The 20,982-nt window shown below is 39.0% G+C and overlaps 1 protein-coding gene across 1 annotated transcript in view; it reads left to right on the top strand.

Annotated features, from left to right (window-relative positions):
• Window positions 1-20,982, top strand: part of ints1 (integrator complex subunit 1) — a 31,968-nt gene that overhangs the window by 5,511 nt on the left and 5,475 nt on the right. Inside the window, exons 9-40 of the mRNA XM_016569516.1 lie at window positions 34-179; window positions 299-440; window positions 627-803; window positions 891-999; window positions 1,090-1,210; window positions 1,575-1,652; window positions 1,733-1,890; window positions 2,012-2,108; window positions 2,770-2,861; window positions 2,947-3,007; window positions 3,088-3,285; window positions 3,485-3,614; window positions 3,704-3,883; window positions 6,056-6,205; window positions 6,377-6,556; window positions 6,639-6,743; window positions 6,829-6,996; window positions 7,087-7,198; window positions 7,283-7,441; window positions 8,007-8,153; window positions 8,242-8,340; window positions 8,475-8,599; window positions 9,880-10,128; window positions 10,222-10,381; window positions 10,538-10,669; window positions 12,395-12,575; window positions 14,335-14,458; window positions 14,824-14,951; window positions 15,041-15,128; window positions 16,171-16,418; window positions 20,434-20,563; window positions 20,666-20,799. Of these exons, the coding sequence (XP_016425002.1) occupies window positions 34-179; window positions 299-440; window positions 627-803; window positions 891-999; window positions 1,090-1,210; window positions 1,575-1,652; window positions 1,733-1,890; window positions 2,012-2,108; window positions 2,770-2,861; window positions 2,947-3,007; window positions 3,088-3,285; window positions 3,485-3,614; window positions 3,704-3,883; window positions 6,056-6,205; window positions 6,377-6,556; window positions 6,639-6,743; window positions 6,829-6,996; window positions 7,087-7,198; window positions 7,283-7,441; window positions 8,007-8,153; window positions 8,242-8,340; window positions 8,475-8,599; window positions 9,880-10,128; window positions 10,222-10,381; window positions 10,538-10,669; window positions 12,395-12,575; window positions 14,335-14,458; window positions 14,824-14,951; window positions 15,041-15,128; window positions 16,171-16,418; window positions 20,434-20,563; window positions 20,666-20,799 (4,508 nt within the window). The remainder of the gene's footprint in view (window positions 1-33; window positions 180-298; window positions 441-626; window positions 804-890; window positions 1,000-1,089; window positions 1,211-1,574; window positions 1,653-1,732; window positions 1,891-2,011; window positions 2,109-2,769; window positions 2,862-2,946; window positions 3,008-3,087; window positions 3,286-3,484; window positions 3,615-3,703; window positions 3,884-6,055; window positions 6,206-6,376; window positions 6,557-6,638; window positions 6,744-6,828; window positions 6,997-7,086; window positions 7,199-7,282; window positions 7,442-8,006; window positions 8,154-8,241; window positions 8,341-8,474; window positions 8,600-9,879; window positions 10,129-10,221; window positions 10,382-10,537; window positions 10,670-12,394; window positions 12,576-14,334; window positions 14,459-14,823; window positions 14,952-15,040; window positions 15,129-16,170; window positions 16,419-20,433; window positions 20,564-20,665; window positions 20,800-20,982) is intronic.

Below are 20,982 nucleotides of genomic sequence, written 5' to 3'. Positions count from 1 at the left end.
CTAAAGGTTTGTTTTTGTTTGGTGATTCTCCAGCTGACTCGGCCAGCACAGGATCTTCTGATGTCTTTGTGCATGAACTATAATACACACGGCTCAGACGACATGGAGGTAATCTCGAACCTCATCAAGATCCGCCTCAAACCTAAAGTTCTCCTCAACCACTACATGCTGTGTGTCAGGTCAGCATTACTCCTTCAGACCTGAAGTCTCAGTTTATACTCTGCATAATTGTAAGTCAGTACTGTAAAGCTGAAACGCTTTTTTAATGTGTTTTTTTCATGTTTCTCATGTTCTGCAGGGAGCTTTTGAACGCTCACCGAGATAATTTGGGCACTATGGTGAAGTTTGTGATCTTTAACGAGCTGTCAAATGCCAGAAATCCCAATAATATGCAAGTGCTCCATACAGTTCTGCAACATAGCCCAGAGCAGGCACCCAAGGTGACTTTTCAACCAACGTTATTGGGTTCATGCACATGTACAAATCACTGTCATTATTGCTAATACTTCTTTCCAAAAGCCCTAACCCTACATATCAAACTTTGCCGTATAGCATATGTATTATTTACATGAAGTCGAGACCCGAGAACTTAAGTTGAATAACATTTTCTTTTGTTTTTGTTTCAGTTTCTGGCCATGGTGTTCCAGGACCTGCTGACCAATAAGGATGACTACCTGCGGGCCTCACGCGCCTTGCTCAGGGAAATCATTAAACAGACCAAACATGAGATCAACTTCCAGTCTTTCTGTTTAGGCCTCATGCAGGAGAGGAAAGAGGCCAGCTATGTGGACATGGAGTTTAAAGTAAAGGCTATATAGCTGTATTTATTATCTGTATAAAATGTGATTTGATGCTTTGCCTGTACATAATTTTCTTTGTTTCCATCTCAGGAGCGTTTTGTCATCCAAGTGACGGATCTCTTGACAGTGTCCATGATGCTGGGGATCACGGCTCAGGTCAAAGAGGCCGGCATCGCCTGGGACAAAGGAGAGAAGAAGAGTAAGAGGTTTTTTTTTTTTTCTCTCAGTGCATCGTATATCCAAAATTCAAAACTCTGTTTATGCTAATGAGGATGCATATGTATTTCAGATCTAGAGGTGCTGAGGTCTTTTCAAAACCAGATTGCTGCCATCCAGAGAGATGCTGTGTGGTGGCTGCACTCCGTGGTTCCCACCATCAGTAAAGTGGGACCTAAAGACTATGTGCACTGGTATGAATCAGCTGGATGTAGGACTGGTGTTATTATTGTTAATGGTCAGTAAATATTCTAAAGCTTAAATAAAATGAAATACAAATGAAAAACAGCTATATGAAACATATATACCAAAATAGATGGAAAACATAAATTAACACTATTAGGACTAATTTAAAGAGGACATATGTATCTTAATTTATCATTTAAAGTGATATATTGCACCAAAAACATAATTTATTTGATATTTCCTGACCATTTAACACTCTTGTTGGACCCTTAAAATTAATCTAGTACTTTTCTGGCTGCTTGTAAGACTATGTAAACGCCTTTACATATAGCAGATTGTTATTTTACTGATGGTTTCATTGTGTTTCAACAGTCTACACAAAGTGCTTTTTACAGAGCAGCCTGAGACGTATTACAAATGGGACAGCTGGCCGCCTGAGAGTGACAGAAAGTAAGATATCAATCTCTGCTTAAACTTCTTACAGATAAAATGTTTTCAGTACATTCTAAAGCATCTCTCTTGTTTGTTAGTTTCTTTCTTCGGCTGTGCTCAGAGGTTCCTCTACTGGAGGACACGCTGATGCGCATCTTGGTGATAGGTCTGTCTCGTGATCTGCCCCTGGGCCCCGCTGACGCCATGGAGCTGGCCGATCACCTGGTGAAGAGAGCTGCAGGAGTTCAGTCTGATGGTAAGACAGTGCTCCTGCTTAGACATATTTTAATGATTAAAAATAGCTCAGATTTTTTTAGAAGTGGTCTGTTTTTAAAAATGGTTGTATGGTGTTTGTCTTCTCACATCATGAACTGTAGACTTGGAAGTGTTGCGAGTCGAGAGGATCCAACTCATTGATGCTGTGCTGAACCTGTGCACTTACCATCACCCAGAGAACATCCAGCTGCCTGCAGGGTATGGCCTTTACCTTTCACCGAGTTTATTCCCTGCTGTTTCACTTCTGTTTTATTATGCAGTGATCCATCAGCTTTATATTGCCAAGTAATTACTGGGTGTCATGGACTATTTGTGACCCTGGACCACAAAACCAGTCATAAGGGTCAATTTTTCGAAATTGAGATTTATACATCAATTGATAAGCTTTCCATTGATGTATGGTTCATTAGGATAGGGCAATATTTGGCTGAGATACAACTGTTTGAAAATCTGGAATCTGAGGGTGCAAAAAAATCGAAATATTGAGAAAATCGCCTTTAAAGTTGTCCAAATGAAGTTCTTAGCAATGCATATTACTAATCAAAAATTAAGTTTTGATATATTTACGGTAGGAAATTTACAAAATATCTTCATGGAACATGATTTATATCCTACTTAATATCCTAATGATTTTTGGCATAAAAAAAAAAAATCAAAAATTTTGACCCATACAATGTATTTTTGGCTATTGCTACAAATATACCCCAGCGACTTAAGACTGGTTTTGTGGTCCAGGGTCACATTTGCATTGAAAGTTTAAGCTACATTGTGGTCTGTCCACTCCTGGCATCCAGTACTCTATTTGTGGGCTGTTTATTCCTCAGAGAGCTGAAATACTTTATTAAATGTTCCATTTCAGCTATCAACCTCCAAATCTGGCCATATCAACTCTTTACTGGAAGGCCTGGCTGCTGCTGCTTTTGGTCGCAGCGTTCAACCCACAGAAAATTGGTGAGGCCAGATATGATGCAATACTTGCATTTCTTCGTAACATCTCATTAGAATGCCATCATATCGCTGTTGTTGATGGTTTCAGGTTTGGCAGCGTGGGATGGTTACCCCACTCTGAAAATGCTCATGGAGATGGTTATGACAAAGTAAGTGTTCTGCATATCGTGTTGAAATGTGGTTTTATGGATATATCGGCACCTGACACTTTCTTCTGCTCTCTTCTCAGTAACTACTCCTATCCTCCATGCACGGTGGCCGATGAGGAGACCAAAACTGAGATGATCAACAGAGAGCTGCAGATCTCCCAGAAGGAGAGGCAGGAGATCTTGGCCTTTGAGAGCCACCTGGCAGCCGCCTCCACCAAACAGACCATAACAGAGAACAACAGCCTCCTGCTGTCCCAGCTCACCAGCCTCGACCCAAAGTATGACTTCCTGTTTGTGACTGTAGTGAAAATCTAGCATTTACGTCTATACAATGTGACTTGCAATAGAGGGGCAAAGCAATTTGTCAAAGAACCAACAATATTTGTCATATTCAATGCCAGGTGTATTAGACAACTATACAACTAGATTAGGATGTTTATAAAGATATAATGACCCAGTCTTTTATTCTATGCTCAGGGGCCCCCCTCGTAGGCCACCACCTCAAGTCCTGGATCAAGTAAAGAGTCTGAACCAGTCTCTGCGTCTGGGCCATGTTCTCTGCCGCAGCCGCAACCCCGACTTCCTGCTCAATATTATCCAGAGACAAGTACACGCTCTCATATACTAGCAGAGCTGTTCTTTATGAAGAGCTGTGTTTAAGGGACTTTCTAAATGTCTATTTTTTTGTCCATCCAGGCCTCTTCTCAGTCTATGCCGTGGCTGGCAGATCTCGTCCAGTCCAGTGAAGGGTCCTTGGATGTGCTGCCCGTTCAGTGCCTCTGTGAATTCCTCCTCCACGATGCAGCTGATGACTCCTCCTCTGTTGATGATGAGGAGGAAGGAGAGAGTAAAGAGCAGCGAGCAAAGAAAAGACAGGTAAAGCTCAGCCATGACTGCACATTGGTGTTGTCTTTTTAAAAAATTTTTTTTTCTCCTGAAGTCTTCTTGTAATGTTAGTCAAGGAATCTTAAACCAAAGTTTTATATGACCATTTTTTAAAATCCTTACTGTAGTTATTTACACATTGATAGGGTTAGGTTGGTCCAAAATGCAAAATATATACAAATAAATAAATATGATAAATAAAAACACATGTATTATGATAAAATAATATATCATAAAGATTAGGGGTGTGACGAGATCTCGTGGCTAGGCATGGGCCGATTACCGGTTTCAAGGTATACCGCGATTTGAAATTTTCACCGCTAATATTTTTCATTATACCGTTCCTGCGGTATGCACTGTTTTTCATGTCTCAAAGACTGAAAGTGTAGGAATCCCTCAGGTTGAGTGCAGTGTAGAGAGTAACACGACCCTCTTCCTGTTGGTGTGAGCGAGCGGTCAGTCACGTGTGTGTAGGACGGTCGAACTTAAGGAGCTGCCCCTGGAACTTACACGATTGGCAACCAGACGTTTTTTGTCTTATTGCAAGCAACTCGTCTCTGTTCTGGACTTGCACAAACTGCGTTGCAATGCAATCGTTTTCCAAAATGTCATTTATGTGAAAATATGAAGTCTGTAAACACCCGTTAACACAGGCCAGAGACGCTGAAGACTGACGCACAGAGAAAAATACTGTAGCAGGCAGATCACTCACTGTTCATGATGCACAAACTATTGGAAGAAAATCCTCAATATTGATTCGAGGGTTTATATGAATGTGTTTCTGAGGGGAACTGACTTGTCTTCAGAAAAGTTTACTTGATATTTTCTTTTCATCTCATCTCTGTATAGTTCATATTAAAGCAGTGTTTCAGCCACAGCGCTGCTTTGTTTAAAGCGGTAACCAAGGAAACGCAGTATCTGGTGTTCCAGGAGCGCCTCCTGCTGTCAGAGAGTGAATCTGCATCTCATTCATGTATGTTGCTCAAAAACAAAATATATTGTGTTCAGCGGAAAAAAGTTTTTTTTTTTTTTTACCCAGTCATTTAAAAATAACACATTTTAGAGCTGTAATGACAATACTGTGATACCTTGAAACCATGATATTGTTGCTTAAGGTTATCATACCGTCAAAAATCTCATACCGGCCCATGCCTACTCGTGGCACAAGATCTCGCGAGAGGAGCATTTTAGAGTTTGATTTGAGTAAAACTAGCGTCATATCACATGCACAGAACTGTAAAGGTATTCACGGCAACCCGTTTGATTTGAAGACATTGTGCCTATAACTATTTTTCAGTAGAATGTACATTGCCTACTACTACTACTATTACTACTAAAATGAAACAAACATTATTTTTTACTTCCACTTTAAAGGGATATTTATTGTTGTTTATTATTTATTTTTATTTATACTATTTATAATTTTTGTGCAATTACTTGCCTGTCAGTTGAGTTTGTAGCAAAACATTTGGCAGTGTTTAAATGTTATTACTGCATAAAATTTATTAAAATATATGTTTAATTTCGTAAAGTACAAGTTGATTTCAAAATGCACCTACTTTTTTGCATTTTGTGTTTTTCAGTTGAATAAAAGACTATTTCCCTATATATTTCATCATTGAGGAATTCTTTAAAAAAAGTATAAAAATCTCGTCTCGTCTCGTTCTCGTGAACCCAGTCTCGTGTCTCGTCACACCCCTAATAAAGATAAATAATAGATAAATTAAAGATACACTGCTGTTCAAAAGTTTGAGTTCAGTAAGATTAGAGACTTTTATTGCAGCAAGGATGCATTAAATTGATCAAAATTGACAGTAAATACATTTATAATATTACAAAACTAATATTACAAACTTTGTTCATCAAAGAATCCTGAGAAAAATGTATTACAGTTTCTATAAAATAAATAACTGTTTTCAGCATTGATAATAATAAGAAATATTTCTTGAGCAGCAAATCATCATACTAGTATGATTTCTGAAGGATCATGTGACACTGAAGACTGGAGTAATGATGCTGAAAATTCAGCTTTACCATCACAGGAATAAATTACATTTTAAAATAAAAAATAATAATAAACAGTAATTTTAATTTCTAATAATATTTCACAATATTACTGTTTTTACTGTATTTTTTGGTTTTCTCCTCATCTTTCCCTGTCAGAGGCAGCAGAAACAGCGGCAGCTTCTTGGACGGCTCCAGGACCTACTTCTGGGTCCTAAAGCTGATGAACAGACCACATGTGAAGTCTTGGACTACTTCCTGCGGCGTCTCAGTTCTTCCCAAGTGGCCTCTAGGATGCTGGCCATGAAGGTGCGGTTTCAAACAACCTAGTATGAGAGCCTGTTCTAGTACACCCCCAAAATAAAATCAAGACTTTGTAAAAGAGCATAATAGGACCCCTTTAACCAACCACCAGTAATTGATTCATTTACGCAGTTTAATAAGATAATAACAAGAAGGTTGTTGTGATGTGTGTATCAGGGTTTGTCTCTGGTGCTGACTGAGGGAGCATTAAAAGATGGAGAGGAGAGGGATCAGCTCATGGAGGAGGACTCCAGAGATGCCGAGCTACTGCCAGGCTACCAGTGGCTCCTTCAGGACCTCCCCAAACTACCTCTGTTTGATAGTGTTAGAAGCTTGACGTCCAGCGCCTTACAGCAGGTCAGTCCACCTACACAAGTACAAGATTATCAATATCTGTTACTTCCTCAGCTTATTGTGTTTGTGTGGTTTTCCATTTCAGGCCATTCACATGGAGACTGTTCCTCAGACCATCAGCGCATACCTGATTTACCTTTCCCAGCATGCACCAGTGGAGGAGCAGTCACTCCACAATGACCTGGCCTTGGTTAGTCTAAATCTACAGCTTGCCTGAAGTAAGCTCTAGTATAACCTTTCTCTTCTCTCACGCCTTGTGTTTCCTGTCTTCTCAGGATGTGGCTCGTCTGATAGTGGAGCGCTCCACTATAATGAACTGCCTCTTTTCCAAGCATTCCTGCAGGCCCGAGTCTGATGCCGTTCTCTCTGCTTTTATCACCATCTTCTCCACCTATATCCGTCGTATGAGGAAGACAAAAGAGGGAGAGGACCTCTATAGCTGGGTACTAATGAACACATAACTGAACTGAAAATTCAAATTTTGTAACTCCTGCTTGTGCACGTGAATAAAGACCAAATTTTAAATCTCACAGTCGGAGTCTCAGGATCAAGTGTTCCTGCGGTGGACCACAGGAGAAACGGCCACCATGCACATCCTAGTGGTCCATGCTATGGTCATCCTGCTCACACTGGGACCTCCCAAAGGTGAGTATCTCCTCTGTTGCAGTGTTTGGCGGTTGATTTTGCACTTGCCTGTAGTAACAGCTACTGTGCTTGTTACTTTTTTAGGGGAAAGTGAGTTCTACACACTGCTGGATATCTGGTTTCCTGATAAAAAGCCCCTTCCCACTGCATTCCTGGTCGACACATCTGAGGAAGCCCTTCTGTTGCCCGATTGGCTGAAGTTAAGAATGATCCGATCTGAAGTCTCCCGATTGGTTGATGCAGGTATTAATAACTTGTATTTAGAAATAAGGATTTTAGAAGTCAATACCAGAATTGACTGTGGTTTTGATTTGTTTTTTTAAATTTCACTACTTTTGGCATGTAACAGATTTTGGAGCAATATACACTACTGTTTAAAAGTTTGGTCTCTGTAAGAAGTGTCTTATGCTCACCAAGTCTTCAGCATCATTACTCCAGTCTTTAGTGTCACATGATCCTTCAGAAATCATTCTATTATGCTGATTTCCTGCTAAAAAAAAAAAACATTTCTTATTGTTATCAATGTTGAAAGCAGTTGTGCAGCTTAATATTTTTGTAGAAACTGTGATAAATGTTTTTCTGTATTTTTTTTGATGAATAGAAAGTTTTAAGAAAAAAGTATTTATTTGAAATCTTTTGTAACATTATAAATGTCTTTACTGTCATTTTTGAATATTTTAATGCGTCCTTGCTGAATACAAGTATTCATTTCTTCTTCTTCAAAAAAGAAAAGTGATTTCAAACTTGTACCTGTAGTGTACTCTAGTTGAGCTGATGTGGGTTTTTTTTTTTCTTTGGTCATTCGCAGCCCTACAGGATCTGGAGCCCCAGCAGCTGCTGTTGTTTGTCCAGTCCTTCGGGATTCCCGTCTCCAGCATGAGCAAACTGCTACAGTATCTGGACCAGGCCGTGTCCCCTGATCCTCAAACACTGGAGCAGAACATCATGGACAAGAGTGAGGACTTTCATTTGGTATACTCTGTTCTCACATGTTTCAGTGTGTGTAAATTAACACTAACATCATGGATGTTTCTACCTGTTAGACTACATGGCTCATCTAGTGGAGGTCCAGCATGAGAGAGGAGCCACAGGTGGACACACGTTTCACAGTTTACTCAGTGCTTCACTTCCTCCGCACAGAGGTCAGGATCTAATGCCCTACACTGTCCGGGGGTTCTGTCAGCACTGATTAATGGTGCTGTTTTACTCCGTTTGAGTTGCATAGGGTGATTAAATTCTGTACTAATGAGTCCTTTGCTGATCTGATGTGTTACAGACAGCTCAGAGGTGAGCAGGGCTAAGGTTACCGTAGAAACGGCCCATGGCTCTGTGAAGATGAGAGCAGTGAGTCAGGTGCCCGTGATCGGCCCAGAGGATGATCTCGCTGGGATTCTACTACAGGTGCAACATCTCACTTTGATATGCTTATGCTGCTTTATTAGAGGGGTTATTAATAATATAATATCTTGTCAGAGCTATAGCACAGTAGTTGTGCTTCTGACATGGTCAGTCTCTGTTTGGCATGCTGTGTCTCGATCACTCTCTACTAAAACCTGGGTAATGTCGTAATTTAATACACCGTAATGCATCACTATATGCATATTATTGGATTGTAATTAAAACTGTGAAATTAGTAAGAAACACTTGATCAGATTTAAAGGAATAGTTCACCCAAAAAGGAAAATTCTGTCATTTGCTAACTCTTGTGTCATTCCACACCCATAAAACTTTCCTTCATCTTTGAAACGCATATGAAGATATTATAATGAAACCTGAGAGATTTTTATCCCTCCATTGAAAGTCCATTCCAGTAAGAATTTGATGCTTCAAAAAGTTCATAAATACATTGTAAAAGTAATTCATATGAACAGAGTAGTATAATCCATTATTTTTATGTAATACATTTATTCATATAAAAACATTGATTAGTGCACATACATAGAAGAACACAGATTAGCTCAAATGTGGTACATTTAAGCTCAACCATGCTTGATGTACAAGAACAAATATCATTGGTTTGTCATGTTCCAGGAATATTTTACACTGATACGCTGTTTAAAACCACTAAAACGCCAAAAGACCTTTGTTTTGGCAAGATTTTGTTGCAAATGGTCACACCCCTTCTTTCTTTTTTTGATTTTCCTTGAAGTATATTGGGCCGTTTAATCTGTTTTATTTTCACTTTTGTTTGGCATGACCCTTCAAAGCGTCACTGACTGACGCTGACGAATCTTTGTTTCAGAGTTTGCAATTATGCAGACAACCCTCTTCACTAATGAAACTCTAGCGATGAATGAGTTAATGTAAATAAAACAATACATTAAAAATGATAAAAAATATAACGAATAACAATTAAAAATAAATTTAATGATTAATAGTGCATTAAAATCAATAATAAAAACATTGATAGAATTTTTCAAATGATCAATATTATTTTATAAAAAAACAAGAAACATCCCATAATATTAACTGAATTGGTACAGCCTTAAGGCCCGTTCACACCTTATCTTTATAGTTATCGTTCTTGGTGTGAACGGGGCTTTAGTGTACTTATCAAATAATATTATGTATAAATTATCGTAACTTGGAAAATGATTTTCAAGAATATCCATTTAGCTGTTTATGGCTTGATGGTGATTGTGACCATATAGTTTTTGCTGAATTCTCTTTCCTCCATGTAGCTCTTCCCTCTGAAAGTGGATCCTCGCTGGCCTCCGGTCCGGCCATTGTCATTAGCTCTGCAGCAGACCCTGGCCCAGGAGGTGCTGCGAGCACGACAGGGTCACATCCAGCAGGGTGGTGCCGCCGGGCGACTCCTACAAGCCTTAGCAGCCCTTCTAAACTCTGCCCATGCTGGAGCCCTGGTCATGGCAATGCACCACAGCCATACGATCTCCTGCCCTCTACTGCGCCAACTCCATCTTTACCAGGCACATAACCTACTCATACCTACATACTCGCTATCGACACTGGTGCTTCCTTTTGCTTGCTCACTCACTCCAATTCCCTTTTTTCTCCTCTAGCGGTTGGTGTCTCAAGATGTTGGCTTCTCTTCACTGTTCTTCAACGCCGTTGTGCAGATGTTGACGTGGTTGGAAAACTCAGCGGCAGAGACAGGGCCACTCCACAGCCTCCTAAAATCTCTGGCAGCTCAGTACTCTCACAAACATTGCATCACAGATGGTGAGTGGCTCCTAATCCTGAATCTTAGCCGTGCAGGTCAAGTTTGCAAGCACATATTCAAGCTTACAGCTCAGAACTAGCTGGATCAGCAGTTAGTAGAACAGTGTTAGTCCTAGCATGCTCGGCAGGTGTGTTGACTGTGTCCTGTGTCATCAGCTCGTACTGGATTTCTGCACTTGGCTGAAGCTCTGGCGTACAGACGGGACTCAGAAGTGGCAGTGAGGGGCATTATTGCCTCTCTGAGAGCTGGAGAAAAATGCAACGCTGAACCTGAACTCATACGAAAAGGTATTTAAAGCAGTACTCGACGTCCTGCTTAAATGGTAACATCAGAAAGAATCAAACTGTCCTTGATCTTTTAAAATAAGAGTTTATTGTACTTTGAAAGCATACTATAAATTTTGGAAATCAAAAATCCCCCCCTTGTCTAAAAACAGCATTTATTGAAACAAGCTGAAATTACTCTTTCCAAACTTCACATTAATGCAGGAACACATGACTGCCCACATTTAGATGTCAAAGATGCATATTCTCTGTTTTTAAGATGAGCCTTCTCAGTCATGAGGTAATGCAGAGGAAATTAGATTGAGATTATTTTCCTAAATATACAAAGAACTAGTGAGAAGACTTAATGAAAGAGAGTTTAACAAACCTTGTGCTGTTTCTGACTGTGTGTAGCACCTGCCGCTCTGCACCTAAAATATACACTCAAAATGAAGTCAAGATGAAACAGAAGTAGCAACAGATCTTTTCTTCCGTATTGTGATACACACAATTGAGAAGTCTGATGTTTCATCAGAAGATTGAGTTATGATGTTTTCTTGATAGACAAGCCAAGGTCACAAAAAAGTAAAAAATACAACATGTATGAATTTCATTTAATGTTGACTTTAAGCATTAACACAACTTTTTTTTTTTCTTTTTCAAAAATTACTTTTTTCAAACTTTGAAAGTGAATTTACATGCCAAAGATGTTTATTCAGAGGAAGTAGTATAGAATATGTTATTGTTCCTATAAAATTTTCGAAAAACTAGCAATAAGACTGAATGTGGGAAAGTTCAACAAACCATGTGCTATTGCTGTCTGTGTGTAGCACCTGCACTCTGCATTTAAAATATACACTGTCCCTTAAGCAGTCACACAATGCTTAAATGTCAGCATTTATCATCTTTATCATAAGTTCCAAAACTGCCATTCAGCTGCCCAGTTACATTGCTTGCACAAGATAAAATAGGCCTAAAGAACCAGAGAGGGGTGTATGATAAATGGTTATAAGAAACTAAATCATGACTGTTTGTGGCTCAGAAAAATTTTACTAACATTTCAAGTGGACATCAGGGTAAAATAATCTAATAAAATAGTATGATATAACCCCTTGAATGTTTTGTGTGGCCCACATTACACAGCACTACACAGCACTTATCTGTGTGTGATGTGATTAACTTTAATTATAGCTCGTCTAGGAACCACGTTGGGTGTACTCTTACAACAATGTATGCTTTGGAAATTTTTTTTTGAACTGGTGAGATGTTTGTGGCAAACGTAAGGCGAGGAGGGAAGTGTAAGTCAGCTCTCCAGAGGCAGTTAAGGTCTGTGTGTTGGTGTTGGTGTGGTTGCCAGCATTAGTCAGTCTCTCCAGAGGGCAGCGTTTGACTCATGCACCAGCATCACCGCCGCAGTCCTTAATGTGTTTCTCTTTATGATTTTAACATTCCGCTCTGAACCTCACCAAAACCAAAAACAACCTCACACACACACACACAGGGCCACACATCCAGGGCTTGTTTACATCCAGCGATGGCTTCAACGGCAAGGGTTGATTTACATATTTATGAAAGTTAGTGTGATGGGGCTGGAGGCCTAGCAGACAGGATTACTCAGAAGTGAACCGTGTGGTAGTTCTCATTTTTGTGATGTGGTATTGGCTTCGATGGTTTGTTTTTCATTTTTTGGACCTGGGTGTGTTTCACAAGAGTGAAGGCATTATAAAACAAAAACCCTGTGTGCCTTAGTGTTGCAGGGCCTCATGGAGGTGAAGTCTCCGTGTTTAGAGGAGCTGTTGTCCCTGCTTATGACCATCGGTACGGAGACCAGAACCACAGGAAACACAGCGGGTCCAGTTGCCATGGTGATCTCTCTGCTGCTTCAGGAAACAGAGGAGCGAGGGGTGAAAATAGAGGTGGATTCCAAAATGTAAGAGCGCAATGAGTCACTCGCTGCCTCATCACAGATTTCCTTACTGTGTGCTGGTGATACTGTTTCTAGGTGGGGAAGGAACATAGTGAAATTGGTTTACACTTGTTTGATCCTTGTCGAATGGCCAAAGACACAGATTAAATGCACATCATACATAGTGTGACTCTATGAAAACATTTTTGGCTTTTTTTTTTTTTTTTACACCTCTAATAATACTGCAGAGTCACATTCTTGTCTATTTTAATCAAATATCAAGTTCATATCAAGTTAATTTCATGTGTGTGTATGTATATACACAACTGTATATGCACACACAACTGTTAAGTCTGGAAAAATTATTAAGGAATTAATCATTTTATTCAGCAAGGATGCATTACATTAATCAAAAGTAACAGTAAAAACGTGTAATGTTACAAAATATTTCTCTTTAAATAAACAGTGTTCTTTCTATTCTTCAAAGAATCCCAAAAAACACAAAAATATTAAGCAGCACGACTGTTTTTAATTTCATAATAATAATATTTGTTGAGCAGCAAATCAGGACATTAGAATGATTTCTGAAGGATCACGTGACGCTGAAGACTGGAGTAATGATGCTGAAAATTCAGCTTTGAATCACAGGAATAAATGACATTCAGAAATATATTCAAATAGAAAACTCTTTAAAGGGGTCCTATTATGCTCTTTTACAAAGTCTTGATTTTGTTTTGGGGGTGTACTAGAACATGCTCTCATGCTTGGTGTTCTGACCCCGATAATATTGAACAAGAGGATCGCGCAGAACCTTTGCACGCACGGATATTGCAAGACGTATTAGAGTGGTAACGTTATTGTTGTTTTTTTGGCTAAATCACGTTTTAGATACGATGTCAACAACCGCTTAAAAATAAGTGCATTTTCTATGTACGGATAAGTGCAACGGTAATATGTATTGTTTATTGTTCTTTAATTCTAACATTATAACATGAATTTCAGTGAAACTGTTATACAGTTGAGTTTATTTATACCATAGTCTCATAATTGAAGTGTAAATTCTGCAGATTACATCATTGTCCAGTATTGTACTGTCAGCAATTTATGGAAAAACAGCGTTTCTTCGACATGGCGAAAACTGAACTTGACCCTACAGCAGCTCCTCCTTCTTCGTTTTCTCTGATGCACTAACTCTACAGCAGTACTTCTTCTTCGTCGTCGTCTTGTCTGATGCACTCAACCAAACGTTCTAACCACGACCTCGCCCCTCCTCACCCCCCAACCATTCGAATTTCCGTAGGCGGGATTTCTTTTAATGATATTCTAATGGGCCGCTTTGTGACATCACAAAACCCGGAAAACAACGCTGTAGTCCAAACGAGCCGTTCGTTGTAGTTCTTGAAAAGGGATTTTTTTAAAACAAAATGTCTCTCTTTGGAGTGGACTTTGAGATTTGTAACTTTGTAGATATTTTTTATGCCCAAACATACAGACTACACACTGACTAAAATTCAAAAAGTGAAAAAGCATAATAGGACCCCTTTAAATTGTAATAATATTTCGTAATATTACCGTTTTTACTGAATTTTGTGAAATAAATGAAGCCTTGGTGAGCATAAGAGACTTCTTTCAAAAAATCTTACCGACTCCAAAACATTTGAACAGTGGTGTACAGCATGTGCCACTAGTTGGGAGTCATTGTTTTAATTAGTGTATTATTTATTTGCTGGAAACCCTGTGTATTTTCTTGGTTGATGATGGGTGTGTGTGTTCTTCTTTGCAGCACTGAGTCAAAGAAGCCTGGCTCGTGTTCAGGGCTGTTGGTTGACTGGCTGGAGTTGCTTGACCCTGAGGTGACCTCTGTTTGCTCAGATCTTCAGCAGAAGCTGCTTTTTGCTCAAAACAAGGTAAAATAGTTTCTCCTAACTGATCATCATTAATTGATATATAAAATGTGTGAGGGTGCCACAGCACATAAAAGAAATCAGAAAATATGAAGCGTACAGTTAATATTCCCCATTTTTGATGGTTTGCGTTTGTTTTCTTAAACATAAAATACTGGCTAATTCAATTACTTTGAACATTTCATTGTTTTATGGCACAAGTAGTTTATTCATTCACTCCTAAGTGCATAAATGTCACTCTTGTCCCTTTTCCAACATTCAAGCTTGAAAACAAATGTTGTGAAAATGGGAGAAAGACTTCTGGAAGGATTTAACGGAAAGGATTTAATTGCGTTTTTATGCAATAACTTTGTCGTTGTCTGTCTCAGGCTAAAAGTGGTGCGAGTGTGGCCCCCTCCTACAGGCCGTACCTGTTGGCCCTCCTCACACACCAGTCCAACTGGAGCACCTTACATCAGTGCATCAGCTCTCTGCTCAACAAACACAGAGACCAGAGGTCACTGGCTCCTCTCTTTAATAAACGCATTCCCCCCTCTCTGTTCTCACATCTCCAGTGTGTGTAACTCTGTTTCATCTGATCTCCAGACTGGACCCAACCTCAGCACTAGACTTCCTGTGGGCCTGCAGTCACATTCCCCGCATTTGGCAGGGGCGAGATCAGAAAACCCCCCAGGTCTGATCACAGTTAATATAACATCACTATGTTGTAATGCATTTACATAACAACACCTATTCAGCATCTTGGCTAGGTTGTATTTTCTTATTTCACATGCAAATAATTTAGCCAGTCTTAAACAGGGTCAAGGTTCCCACAGTCTTGAATATAGTTTATCCTGGTTATGCTTATCCTTATACTATTTTATCGGCTAGAAGTTGCTCTTGCGAGTGCAGGTTTTAGAAATAAGCATAAATGACTTATGTTATGGAAGAAGTTGTAGAATTTAATTAGTCAAAAGGTGTGAGAACCCTGCAGATGTACTTTACATGTGGAAGTCTTAAAGGTACAGTAGCCTAAACAGTCTGGTTTATTTTAAGGACCAACAAGAGAGTAGACCATAGTCATTTCAAGCTAAATTGACTGCTGTAAGAATAAAGTAATGTTGTTATAGAATAGGCCCCTTTATAACTAGTTATATTGCTAACCAGACGCAAGCACAATTTGTAGTGGTCCAAAACTCTAAAACTCCAATGTTTAGCCACAAATTGTATGTTTTTGTAAGTGTATGTGTGAGCCTGGACCACAAAACCAGTCTTAAGTCGCTGGGGTATATTTGTAGCAATAACCAAAAATATATTGTATGGGTCAAAATTATTGATTTTTCTTTTATGCCAAAAATCATTAGGATATTAAGTAAAGATCATGTTCCATGAAGATATTTTGTAAATTTCCTACCGTAAATATATCAAAACTTAATTTTTTATTAGTAATATGCATTGCTAAGAACTTCATTTGGACAACTTTAAAGGCGATTTTCTCAATATTTGATTTGTTTGCACCCTCAGATTCCTGATTTTCAAATAGTTGCATCTCGGCCAATTATTGTCCTATCCTAACAAATCATACATCAATGGAATTGGAAAGCTTATTTATTCAGCTTTCAGATGATGTATAAATCTTAATTTAGAAAAATAGACCCTTATGACTGGTTTTGTGGTCCAAGGTCACATATTGGCCGTAAGTGTAGAAGATGGGGTTGTTTTGTGTGTCTCTGCAGAAGCGCACTGAGCAGTTTGTGTTGAAGCTGTCTTCTGAGGAGCTCATAAGCCTGGTGGACCTCATCCTGTCTGAGTCAGAGCTGAGCTGCCGTGACTCAGCCACCTCCAAGAGCGCTTTGGACCAGGTCTCCTGCTCTCTTCTCCAGTCACGCTTGCCCCTCCTGCACAGCTGTCTCCACTCAGACCTGGGCAATGTCAAGAAAGTCTCAGAGTACCTCATCAGCTGTGTTAAGAAGTGGGGAGACAGGTACATTCTTTGAGTCTGTACATGACAAAAAAAAAATCTAAATTACATAATTTTAAGAAAATCTCTCAAAGAACTCTATGCACAGGACTTATTTTCATAATATGGCTAGTGAGCTGCCACTTTCGTTAAAATTGTTTAATAGTCAGAGTCATGGTCTAGCGGTTGGTTAGTGCAGATGCTTTAGACAAATTGCATCTTGGTGCTCATAGTAGAAATAAAGGTATAAGTCTTGTTGGTGTTGTTTCTTGATCCCACTATCTTCCTCTTGTTTGTGTTCTTCTCCATAGTTTTCAACTCAAACTGCTTTACATGTAGACTTTGATTTGTAGATGATTTTAGCCTCAAGTGTGCTTTCTGTTCATGGTTTTTATTAACTTATACATTTTAAGAAATTGTAAATTACAATTTAGTAGAACACATGAGAAAGTTGGCACATTTACATATATGACTAAAGCAATTATAATGAATGTAATTAAATAAGATTTAACTTCAATATGACATGCACACAAAGTTTGGGATCAGTATGTTCTTTAAAGAAGTCTCTAATGCGCATCTAGGCTGCATTTCTAATATCCTGATTTATTATCAATGTTGGAAACAGTTGTGCTGCCTAATATTTTTTGGAACCTGTGATACCTTTTTTTTTCAGGATTCTTAGGTGGCATTTCAGTTTGAATCAGAATTTAAGCCTGAAACTTTATCTTACCTACAACTACCAGTATTTTCTTGCTGCATTGAAAGCTCTGCTGTTTCCTTCATGAAGTACAATTTCTGTACTGTTCTATCTGTGGGAAAAGTGGATGCAAAAGCCCCCCAAAACAGCAAGGACAACAGTGTCAGACAGAGGTCAGGGTTTGTACCATGTTGCAAACACTCTCCACCATTACAAAGCAAAAGCACTGAACTTCCTCCTTAAAGACGCTGATAAATGTAAGTGATACCATGCCAGTCCTTTGCTTACAGCAGAAATGCTCTACATCAGGCACAATAGCAGGAGGAGCTGTAATTAGTTCTTGTGGTGTGAAACGAGAAGCGGCTGAAGTCGTTGAGCGCTGTGATCTTCTTCTTCGAGAGCTCAGTGTAGTATAATGAATGCACGAGGATTAAGGCTCCGGCTCTTCCTTTGGCTTCTGCTGTGAGTCGCAGCTCAGACTGGGGCTGTCAGAGAGTTCAGACCGGGGCTCTTTGTGGTGGCAGCCCCCCTTCCTTTCATGAATTTGCCTTTGGTTATTAAACCCACTTAATGAGGGGGAAAAAACTTTGGACAAGGTCAGACAAAAAAATGACTTCCAGAAATGCACTATTTGTAAGTCGAGCTAAGCTGTCTTCTGGTCGAGAATGGGCTTGAGTAATGCTGGCATGTAAAGCGCGTGTTTGGTGGGATAAACGGTCGTGTGTTTGTTTGCCGTTCTCTCCGTATCTGTTGCTTGTGAGCACAACAGCGGATTAGCAAGCATAAACCACAATTAACCAACAAAGTTGTTGGTAAGAAGGCCTTGGCTTGATTGGACAAGTAGACAAGACCGTGTGTTCTTCTGTTGGTAATATAGTCTGTTATTGATACTGGCTGGTTTTTATAGTTGGACCATGTTAACAGGGGCGCGGGAAGATGTTTTCGGTGGGGGGTGCTGTGTGTGTCCGTGTTGGAGGGGGGGGGGCGCTAGCGTCACGTGTTCATGAGGATTAGGCTAATCATCCCATATAGAAAACATCACAAGTAAAATTAATCATGTTTATAAAGATAAACATGGGTTTATTATAGCCCACTTACAATTTACATTTCAGAGATCATTACAAATAAATTATTAAATGCTAAAACTGAATACATTTAAATGAACAAACTTGGCGTTGCATTTGCAACCATGTGAAAACAGGGGGTGCTGCAGCCCCCTCAGCACCCCTACTTCCCGCGTCCCTGCATGTTAATCTCTCTCGCTTTAATCTTCATAGTCTTTCTGGGTAGTTGACAAAATACTTTTGGAAAGTTGATAAAACGATTTAGCTTTTTCTTTAATGAATAATTATAATTATTTTTTAAAGGTGCTGTATGTAGGATTGACACCGAGTGGTTGAACTAGGTATTGCAGTTCAAATTCAAAATATTGGAGAGGGTTTTTTTCAACCGGCCCCTCCTCCTCAGACTTGATGCACATGCAGGTTGCCAGATTGACGACACCAACAGGAACGAGCGCACTTGACGATGAATGGAATGAAATACGCTGTGTTTTCCGCCAACTGGCAACCCGGGGTGCCGAAATACAATTGGGTAAACTGGCAGTGGGCGGGTTTCTCAAACCAAAACAGAGACCGACATTCCGGCCCGGAACGCCCATTTTCAACGAAGAATAACTGACTGTAGCATTGTTTTTCAGATAAACAAGTATGTTAACTTAGCATGTTTCCTAAATATCTGCAAAACTATTATGGTATTTTTATGCTTTTAAAGGTGCTGTATGTAGGATTGACACCGAGTGGTTGAACTAGGTATTGCAGTCCAAATTCAAAATATTGAAGAGGGTTTTTTTCCACCCGGCCCCTCCTCCTCAGACTTGACGCACACGCAGGTTGCCAGATTGAGGACACCAACAGGAACCAGCGCACTTGAGGATGAATGAAATTAAATACGCTGTGTTTTCCGCCAACTGGCAACCCGGGGTGCCGAAATACAATTGGGTAAACTGGCAGTGGGCGGGTTTCACAAACCAAAACAGAGACCGACATTCCGGCCCGGAACGCACATTTTCAAAGGAGAATAACTGACTGTAGCATTGTTTTTCAGATAAACAAGTATGTTAACTTAGCATGTTTCTTAAATATCTGCAACATATTATGGTATTTTTAAGCTTTAGTACAGTCAAAAACTTACATACAGCACCTTTAAATGGCTCAAAATATGCAATATTCATTATTATTTAAATTGCTCAAAATATGTCATATTAATAATATTTGTATAATTCATAATTATTTAATACATTGTTCTCAATGAAAATTGTTATTAATACAATATATAATAATTATTCGTAAAGCAATTAAGACTTAATGGTTTCTGGATGGTTGACATGAAATACTTTTGGAAAGTTGTCTTTCTGTAACATGCCATTTTTTTTCTGAGTCTAAAAGTATTATTATAAACAGCATTTTGAGTATTTCTGAAATAAAATAGTTGCTAAAGTAAAAAAGAAAAAAAAGTAAATAAATAAATCGTATTGCTATTTCTTCAATAAATAATTACAATAATTGTTAAAATGACCAAAAATGTAATATTCATTATTCTTATTGTACATCTTATGTTTTTAATGTTTAGGCCAATAATAATAATCATTAATATACAATATAAAAAGTATAATGGGAAAGTTTCCTGCTACGTGACATTCTTTTTTTGTTATAAGTATATATAATAAGTATATATATAATTGTTAAAAGAGTATTTTAAACAGCATTTTGCAGATTTAATTAAGAAATATTATATTAATTAAAAGTTATTTTCAAATAATGTTATTAAAATGTTAATTTAAGTTTTAAGATATTTCAAGTTGTCAAATATTAATATTATTATATTTTTAACTAAAATATAATAGTAATAATAATGTATTTTTTTGTAATATAATATATCTGTTCTAATTATTTTATTGCTAAATAGGGTTTTTACTTAATAGTATAGTGTTGCATACGGTTTTACAATTTCATGTCTTCATGTTAATTGACTTAAAAATTAATTTGTCATACCACAGGACCATTTCAAGTGAACTAGTGAGGGCAAAATGGATTAAAAATGGTGAAAAACAGAAAAGAAATAGTAACCGCTCACAAGACCTGACACATTCATGCAAATTTTAACCTAAACTCTTGATGATAAAAAAATGTTCTTGCTTATGCATCAAGTACTCTTCGTTGTACTTGACATATTACTCATGCAGCCTCTCCTGTAACAATCTATAACTTAGTCACAGCTGTTGTGTGTGAAAGCTTTTCGGCCTGTTCAAGTGGTTCTTATTTATTGTGTTCATATGTCTAGTATAATGAGTAAGAGGTGTCAGACGCTGCTGCTGCAGATCTACCTGCACTTCCCAGAGGTCATCCAACACATCCGCCTACCAGAGGCCACCCTGAGCGGTGAGGGGGCAGCAGACGGCAGCACCTGCAAGGTAACCGCTGCAGTTTATGACACGTCAGGCCACGAGCTTCCTGTTAACATCACCTGAAAGATTAATGCTGTTTGTTGTCTGTGGGTATATGTGCATGTTCAGCTGGATGTTCTCGTGCATCGTCTCATCACTCTGCTAGCTGACACAGGAGACTCCAAATCAGCTGAGAACCGCGCGTCTGATGCCAGTCTGGCCTGCAGGAAACTGGCCGTATCGCACCCTGTGCTTCTACTCAGGTTTATCACACAAGGATTTTCCATTCAGTTTAGGGCTGCTCACACGGATACGCTGTTTCCGTTCAGATCAAATCACAACAATGTAGGAAACAGATCCGTGTGACGCAGCTGACACAGAACAGCATACCTTGTTTACGTATGTGATACTCTCCAAAATGGCGCTACAGGGTGATGCGGAGGAGA

The sequence above is a fragment of the Sinocyclocheilus rhinocerous genome, unplaced genomic scaffold (assembly GCF_001515625.1).
Source record: "Sinocyclocheilus rhinocerous isolate Xijiao unplaced genomic scaffold, SAMN03320098_v1.1 scaffold1303, whole genome shotgun sequence".
Taxonomy (NCBI): Eukaryota; Metazoa; Chordata; class Actinopteri; order Cypriniformes; family Cyprinidae; genus Sinocyclocheilus; species Sinocyclocheilus rhinocerous.
The sequence above is the reverse complement of the archived record's forward strand: the minus strand, read 5'-3'. Positions and strand labels throughout refer to the sequence as shown.